Source organism: Haliotis asinina, chromosome 2 (assembly GCF_037392515.1).
Source record: "Haliotis asinina isolate JCU_RB_2024 chromosome 2, JCU_Hal_asi_v2, whole genome shotgun sequence".
NCBI lineage: Eukaryota > Metazoa > Mollusca > Gastropoda > Lepetellida > Haliotidae > Haliotis > Haliotis asinina.
The window spans coordinates 18,360,402-18,369,720 of record NC_090281.1 but is presented as its reverse complement, the minus strand read 5'-3'; the positions used below and the strand labels follow the sequence as shown (position 1 = coordinate 18,369,720).

Here is a 9,319-nt window from a genome sequence, read left to right as displayed (position 1 = left end):
GACTCGGGTTCGATTCCCCACATGGGTACAATGTGTGGGGCCAATTTTCTGGTGTCTACCCCGTGATATCGCTTGAATATTGCTAAAAGCAAACTTACTCACTCCCTAGTAATAGAGATTATTACACTCACAAGTGTGCCATACGAAACGAGCGAGAGAGTGAGGCCAATACATAATTTGGACGAGTTTCGTATAAGCAGTATGGCACATTTGTGAGTGTAATAATGTCTATTAATGTAATCACTGATATTAGCCCGTTTCTGCGTTTGTACAGTACAAAACGGTAAGCAAATGTGACGGACCCCTTCATTTACCTCACGTTCAGTGGTTTAATGCCATCAGAGACAGCGAAATACAGTAACAGTGATTGCTGGGCATAAGCGATGCGAGGGACGTTTAAAAGTAGCCAGTATCGTCTAAAAAAATGATACAAAGTTTTGGTTTTTTTTCTGCATAATATCTTTCAACCTCTAGCAAATTGGTTTTGCTATGTTCCAGGCTCACCATCGCCATTTTGTTTGACGTTTTGTCTTTGTATTCACTAAAACGCAAAATTTACTGTAAATGCATCACAAACTTTAGGAAACAAAATCTAAAAGCATTATGTGTGTTTGAGATAGGAGGAGGACCCTTAAGAATCAAACTTAGATATGAGAGAGCATAAGAAGCAGTTAGAAACTACACTCGCTTGTTAACGTGACACACCACTTCATGCTTACCGACAGAGCTAGTTTTGGAGGCACCACCATCTCACTTTCATTTTACGTAAGTGTAAGGACATAACATATTCTATGTTTTCACTCATTAAAACAAGATGCCAACGGTTCAAACTAAGTACTGGGTGATCACACAAGTGTCAGCTCTCAATCTATTGTAAACAGGGCCAGTTTAAATATCTGATCACAATGTTTTTGAAAGACTGAAATGGGGGTAACCTTAAAAGCAAGCTTCCAAATCTAAGTCAAGTAATCCAAATCTTTGAATTTTGATTATGACGGGAAGTCATTTAATACTATACTGAACACATTTCATAAGATATTATCGGAGGCACACCGTTATCCAAGACGTACGAAATGACAGATCGTTTTTCATTCTCTGCAATTTCAAAAGAAATATTGTAACCCAATGTGTTGTGATGTCCAATATCTCGTTAACCACGTTACCTACATATGTGAAATTTTATGTATGACTTTACTACCGATTCTTTCAAAATGAAGAGGAAGTTTTTCAAACATTGGATATTTCTACAAAATTCCGTGTGATACTGTGCTGGTAATTCCCATTATAGTACTTGCAGAACTCTCAGTCTGAATGTTACGCACCGCTGCACATTACGTATGGGTGAATCCTGGAATCTTGACGCGCCCAAAGCGTAGGGTGAAATGATCCAACATCTATACGAGTTGACGCAGATGGTGTTATAAATGTAAAACACTCCATGGTATACCATGATAAGGAAGAATACCTGGGGATGTATCACCGAAACAGTCTATCACGTACCTTGAAATATGGTACTTGAAGTTATAATGTATTAGCGATGGTATTTGTATGGCATGGTACGGCAAGGTATTAGTACTATACATTCCTGATTAGTACTATCACACACTGACGCCAACGCGCACTCTCTTACACACACCCATGCATGATGCTAAATAGTTCAGTCATCTTGACAGCGTGGTTTTATACTACCTCAAATCTCTCCCTCCCATTTCATCGTAACAACACCTAGTTATGTCTTCCGATCGACGCCTGGCTATGACGACGTTCAACGACACTTATTGATGACTAGTTGCCATAGTGGCCACCTGATACTCATCTCGCGTTACCCCACCTAACCTCACCTCACCTCATGTCATGTTATCTCAACTTAACAAAATGTCTGGCCTGGAAAATGTCTGGCCCTCTACGCCGCTCCACGACAATGGTTAAAGACTGTTATTGATGACAAACTTTAATTGTGGTCATCTGATACTCACCTCACTTCAACTCTAGTGACCTTACTAACTTCACTTCACCTCATCTCATGTTACCTCACCTTTCAAAACTTAAGCAATGTCTTGTCATCAACCCCGGTCTGTGGTTAAGGCCACCAGCTCAGCTCAGCTCAGCTCAGCTCAGCTCACCTCAGCTCAGCTCACCTCACCTCACCTCACCTCACCTCACCTCACCTCACCTCACCTCACCTCAGCAACACCTAGGTAATGTCTTGCGATCGACACCGGCCTATGACGATGGTCAACGACTATCATTGATAAGAAGCTGTAGTTGTAGCCACCGGATACCCGCTTGAGTATCGCCAATAACTACAACCATATGACCCTGAGGAATTATTCCACGAGAGTCACCTCGGGAGTTCCATCGAGCGTATAAACAAGGTAAACTGACACCCAGCGCTACTCAATAACACAAGTCAACATGTCCAACTCAACAACTCCACAGAATCATTAGGTAATAAATCCGGATAAGACGAACGTAAGTGTAAACAGGCGACCCCGCAGCTAGACCAATGTCATTTTGTTTGTGGTTATTTATGATATACGGGGAACTAGGGCGCGCTCCTTGTCATTAGACCTCGTTAAATAGCGTTCGCAGCACCGTTTCCTTCGCGACTCTCTCAGAGCTTATTATACAGTGACTATACGGCGCCAGATGCCAATTGTAAGAACATTATACTGAGATTAATGCGAAACTAGTGTCCCCGGAGGTTTCAATATTCAGGTGTTGAGCAAGACGTGTACGACTGGTATTCCAGTACTGCCAGGCCTGACGGGTTTGTAGGACTTCGTACAACAGACAAACAACATTTACTGTTAATAAAAGTGTCACTGGTGTCGGGAGTTAAAAATGGGATTGATCCGTCTGTTGACCCTTATTATTGAACTCGAATATGTATATATGCATGTAGGTTTTGTTACAACCGATCGAAATATCGACTCGGTTAGATTTGCATATGGCGATATTATTGACCCGATAGATTTTGTTCTTATGGGCTCAACAGTATTCAAAAGGAAGGATTTGACTATTCTGAGACACCGATGGCCACGTTGCTGAATGCGGCGTAAAACTAAACTCACTCACTCAATCACAAGACCGCTTCTCGACATCGATGGGCCAAGATGGTCTCGTCACCGGCACAGCATCTGTTCTGACTAAAATTGCGGATCGTTAAGATAAAACTTATGTCAAACAAGCTCTAACGTCTGACTATTTACATATAACAGGATGGTGTTTATTCTAAAAGATGCGCACAAAATCGTTTCCCACCTTTTCTTCACAACGCCAAATAAGTGAGCGGTGTCTTTACTTTGGTCGCTAGAATATATAAATGAATGGAGCCACTTCATTCAGACAATATCCAAGGTACTGCATTGGCTCTACGTTTACGTATATTGCTAAAACGTAACCCGTAAATACTTCAGAATATAGGGGTCAGACAGCGTTCTCTTCTTTCTGGGTACGTGGGTTAGCCAAGAGGTTACAGCGTTCGCTCGTCACACCGAAGGCCAGGGTTATTGCTGGGAGTGTCGGTTTCGGTAAAGCGCTCCATGAAGTTTGGAGACGATCGGTTCCCGTTCATAAATCCCGCGGTATTTTACGTTTGCTTCTAGCGCTTGCTCATAAAGCAGAAGAACCGGGTTCGCTTCCGCACATGTGGACACTCACTCAATCAAACCTACTCACCCACTTACTCACTCACGCACACAAGCACGTATGCACGCACTCTGACTGAGACACCAAGTAGCCAAAATCCCTAATATAACACGGTCCACCTTGAAACGATATGGAACAGGTGTATTTAGTGTGGATCATCGTTGTCAAGTAGCTGTGTTGTGAGTGAGTGAGTTAAGTTTTACTCCGCACTCAGCAATATTCCTGCTATATGGCGTACAATTAGGGCTCCTCTGATCTGTATATCATATACTGTATCCTTTACTGTCTTCACTCACTCTACCTATGAGGGCAATCGAATTCGACCAACAATACAACAACCATATCACGCTGCCCTTCTGCTAACAATGTCACAGTTATGTCATTCTGCCCTTCTGTTAACAATATCACAGTCATCTCACTCGGCTCTTCTCTCAACAATACCACGACCATATTGAGCTGTCCTTCCTCTCAACAATACCCCACCTATATCACTCTGCCCTTCTTCCAACAATACCACAACTATATCACTGTGCCCTCCTTTTAACAGTACCACAACTATATCACTCTGCCCTTCTCTCACCAATATCACAGCCACATGACGCTACCCTTCTCTGAACAACACCACACCTATATCACGCTGCCCTTCTTTCAATAATACCGCAGCTATATCACTCTGACCTTCTCTCACCAATATCACAGCCACATGACGCTACCCTTCTCTGAACAACACCCTACCTATATTACGCTGTCCTTCTTTCAAAAATACCGCAGCTATATCACTCTGCCCTTCTCTCACCAATACCACAACTCATTAACAGGAAATGATTTGTCGAAAGCTGGAACACTTCCAAAATAATATCACGGGAAGCGATGATCTCATAATACTTATTTGCGTTCGCAGTGCCCATCAGGTCAGCAGTGATAAGTACGGTAAGGACTCTTCAATGTGTATCTGACAACCATAGATAGTACACAGATAGATATTGAACAGGAGGGAGAAGCAAACAGCGGGGTGTAGTATGTATAATGATAGAGGGCAGAGTCAATTAAAAACGGACAACAAAAGGCGAAATATTACTTCCTAGTTAGTCCGAGGCTGGAACACACACTGTAACTGTATGTAGGCGTGAACAGAACCGCTGTATGTATGAAAGAATGAAAGAGTTTGCTGTTAACGCCGTTTTGGGCAGAATTTCCGTTGTATCACGCCATGTCAGTTTGATGCTGAATTGTAGACAATGTGATGCTGGTTGTGGTGCAGTGTGATGCAGGTGACTTCAACTGAGGCGATCCCCACGCCAAGTTGTCCCACGTAGTCGGGCAAATGACACAATGAACACTTCCAAATGTAGCCACTTTTTTGGTACTAATCTTTAGTAGAGCAGTGGGGTAGCCTTGTGGTTGTACCGTTGTTTCGTCACACCGAATTCCCGGGTTCGATTCACCACATGGGTACAGTGGGTCAAGCCCATTTCTGGTATCCCCCGCTTAGCGATATTGAAGGAATATTGCTAAAAACGGCGTAAAACCAAACTCACTCGGTCAATCTAAATATTACACACTTCTGCATGTTACTGACTGTCAATACTCGCCCACTACTAATGTTTAGTAGTAACATATATCCATATCGACGGTTGCCTGTTAAAGTCACATTAAATTGTTTCAAATTAAACGATGGAGTTATCTTCGAAACAATCCACACGGAACACGAAGTACATGTATTGTGGTAAGATCAGGATGTTCTCATTGAAACATGATAGCTTTACTTCCGGTTTTTGTTATTGAGATAATGAATTCCATTTCACGCATTCCCTTCCCACAGAGGTTACTTGTCATATCTTTCTATGAACCTCTGTTCTAGTACTGCCATATTTCGCGGTTCTCATAAAAAACACAATCCCGAAAAGAACGGGATTGGAAACTACGATCATTGGGATCAACCATACACACTCCGAATACTAAGTGACTGTGTATGGTTTTATGCCGCTTTCCAGCAATATCAGTGGGCACCTGAAAAAGGCTTCACACATGGTACGGATGGGTGGAATCAAACTCTGGTCTTCGGCGTTAGCCACTAGGCTATCCCATCGCCCAAGCGAGAAAGTGATTCTGAGTTCGATAATAGCTCAGTGAGCAAGTGCGTGACTCTGAGTCAGTGTTGTATGGGATGAAACTTTTGATTTGCTTATCGAGAGTGCATATCTGACTGTTGGTTCATAACTATCAATTACGGCTGTCCTAGTTGTGGACGGATGCCTTGACACACACGTGGCTCCTTGTCCCCCTGGGATGCCCCCTCCCAACTCCTCACGTCCACAAAACTAAATGAGTGCGCCACACCTCACCCTCATCACCCTCAGCTAGCCATTACCCGGAACTCACCCCTTACCTGGAGCTATGGTCCTACCCGTCAGAAGGGTATCATTTATTGTGGGTGTCTGTCTGGTATGATTTCTAGTACCGACTGGCGCGAATATAGGTCGCATTAAATAGTTTCATGGTTATTACGTTCCAGACAAACAAAGAATAGCCAATGTGACGTTTCTCAGGTTAAGAATTGACTCGCCACTGCGTGTGTTTGTGTCAGTGCCATGTGTGCACCAGGATATTACCCATTTTTCGAAGATACCTTTCTTTATATCATTATCATACAGGGATTTATAAACATAAATTTATGATATGGAACAGTTCAGTCAGCATTGTAATGATTATAAATTATACATTTTGTACTGTAGTAAATATAACAAAACAAACATGTTAGTTTTGTACCTGTTCAACTCACAACGTTTTACTTCCAGTTTAGAATATGTCGGTCGAGAGACAGAAGTCGTTGTTGGTGGATAACTGGCAGTCGGGCAAGACAATCACAGAGTGCAATCTGCGCATGCTCAACACTGGCGACTTCAGTGATGTCACCTTCCTCGTGGGGTCAGAGAGACAGGTGGTAGGAGCTCACCGCTACGTTTTAGTCAGTAGATGCTGTGTTTTCCATGCGATGTTCTGTGGCTCCCTGGGGGCAGAGAAGGGGGAGATAACCATCCCAGATATCGCTCCGAATGTTTTCAGAGAGTTCCTGAGGTATGGTATTCCAAAACCCATTCTGTCTTATGTCTCGTCAATCCACTTTGCAAAATTGATGCCTCAAAAGACTTGTAGCTTAAGGACACACGATAAGTTTCATCTTTGAAAGACGAAACTGATGTATGATTTATTATTAGTTTGAAATCTTAGTCACTACTCATAGTCCTGAACGTTTGATATGCCAACCACCAGGGTCACTATGGGTGACAGAGCATTATCACCTGCAACTCCCCACAGCTCTAGAACAGCCTCCTAATCACAATCAGAGAAATCAGCTGAATAGGCTCATGATAAAAATAAATGTGTTGATCCCTCTTTCTGACCTTCTTCTGCACCTTTGAGCAAATGCTTTTTTGAAACAGGAGCTATATAAATTCGTTATCATTATCAACATCATATGCGATAACATAATTAAACTGCTATTTTTGAATGCCCTAGTGACGTTTTTACGATTTCCTTTGTAGATATCTATACACAGACGTCGCTCACATCACCAGTAAAACTGTTATTGGATTACTGTACACGTCCCGCAAATATTACTCGGATGAATTGTTCAGTCTGTGTCAAACTTTCCTTGAGACGTCCCTGTCAGAAGACAATGCCTGTGATATCCTGGAGCAGTGTCATGTATATGGAGAACTGGACCAGGAGCAGAAGGCCCTGAAGCTCCTGGTAGAAGGAGGACAGAGAGTCACCAAGTCTCCAGGATTTGTGGATCTTTGTTCCCAATGCCTGGGGAATTTCCTAAAGTCAGAGACGCTCAAGTTAAAGGAAGGAGACATATTCGAGGCGGCTCTGTCATGGACAAAAGCAAGATGCAAGAAAGAAGGAGTGGTTGACTCTCCTGAGAACAGGCGTAAACTCCTGGGAGACATGAGGTATGAGATCCGGTTTACTAGCATGCCCTTGGAGTATCTAGTGAACGTTGTAGGTCCTTCTGGGGTTTTAACAGACACTGAAAGAATTCGCATGGTTGAAAAAATTGTTACCTCAAACATTGACATATTTCCTTTCAAAGACGAGCAGAGGAAGACAGTTGAGGAGAGCAACAACTGCAGATACGTGCACAGACTGGACCAGTACGATGACTACATCCAGACCGCGCCTGGGACACATGCTATCTCCTTCACTGTTAGTAAGAACATTGATCTGCGTGGGTGTCAGCTGTACGGCTCGTATGATGATAAGATCTACACTCTCAGTGTCCGGCTGTATAACCAGAAGAAAAAGCTGGTAGCCGAGCCATTACAGAAGGCCAAGAAGAAGCTTCAAGGTCGTGGGAAGATAACTGACATTCTGTTTCCTGCATCTGTGCCGTTGTTACCAGGGTCTGTCTACACCCTCTGCTTGGACATGAACGGGACTTACAGTTTCTGGGGCTCCGGGGGAAAGTTGTCAGTTACAGTTGATGAAGTGACCTTCACCTTCTCAGATTCTGAAAAGAGTACTGCCGGAACTTCTAAAAATGGCGGCCAGCTTCCTGCTCTAATTTTTAAGTAAACTGTATGAAATTCAGATATCCTCCATGTTATAACTGCTATCATAGAACCAGATGAACAGAAATGTACGTATAATGACATTTAATGAAAAAAGATGTCATATGAAATTGAAAATCTAGTTGTGGACATGGAATATTTTTAAAAAAGATTTTGTGGTAGTTTTATGAAATAACTCTGATTGTCATTGCTTCTGTTTAGTTTTCAATTACATAATTATCTCTACAAAACATACACGTAGATACTTGGCGTACAATGTATGGTAGAGAGTAAGGGTGCAGCTTCTGGAAGTTTCGTCTTTTGACAAACTTGTGGTACACGCGGTCCGGTAGTCCATCAGCTGATCGAACTTGTGGTACACTCGGTCCAGTAGTCCATCAGTTGACCAAACGGTAAAGTGTAGTGGTATAAATGCTCTGTCATACATGCGTTATTCTGTGCTTTGCTTTGTATTTGTTGTAAAACGTCGCACTCAGCAATACTGCAGCTAAGTGGCAGGGGCCAATCAATAATATATTCTGGACCAGACAATCTAGTGACTTACGTCATGTCCCATGGGTGATACATGTGATAAAAACCATTCCGCGTCTATACGAAATTTCGTATGGCATTTAGAGGTGAGGTTTTGAGGAGGTGAGTTCTTATGGATGGCAACCTCTTTATTACGAGAAACACAACATGTCGCAGAATATCGATATTCACCTAGGCTCGTATTCTCGCAATGTCTGTAGTCCTAAGAATTCATAACTTCGATCGTAGCCAGTGTTCTAAGAATGGGCTCAGGAATATTGTAGGACTAAGAATGTTTCGGGAATAGCAAGCCTGATAAAGGAGTAAGCATATACTTCATAACGTTGTGTTCCACATAAATAAAGACGTTCACAAGCATAAAAACTCGCTTTCTTATCTGTGAATTGGATGGTTCACTCCATTACCAATGACATCAGGTGTTCGAGAAGAAAGAAAACATGTCCTGCCCTGCAAGTAGAACCCACACGCACACAGTTGCACATTTGGGTGTTTGTTTCCTGACACATCATGACAACGTTACTCCTTTCGACTACATAATATATTAAGATAAATCCTGAGGG

General features: G+C 42.6%; 1 protein-coding gene across 1 annotated transcript; it reads left to right on the top strand.

The window, feature by feature from the left end:
• The first annotated feature begins 4,529 nt into the window (after nucleotides 1-4,529).
• Nucleotides 4,530-9,122, top strand: LOC137272316 (BTB/POZ domain-containing protein 3-like). The gene is made up of 3 exons (XM_067804683.1): nucleotides 4,530-4,581; nucleotides 6,450-6,729; nucleotides 7,197-9,122. The coding sequence occupies exons 2-3, from the start codon at nucleotides 6,458-6,460 to the stop codon at nucleotides 8,230-8,232; spliced, it is 1,308 nt and encodes a 435-aa protein (XP_067660784.1). The 5' UTR covers nucleotides 4,530-4,581; nucleotides 6,450-6,457; the 3' UTR covers nucleotides 8,233-9,122.
• The last annotated feature ends 197 nt before the right edge of the window (nucleotides 9,123-9,319 follow it).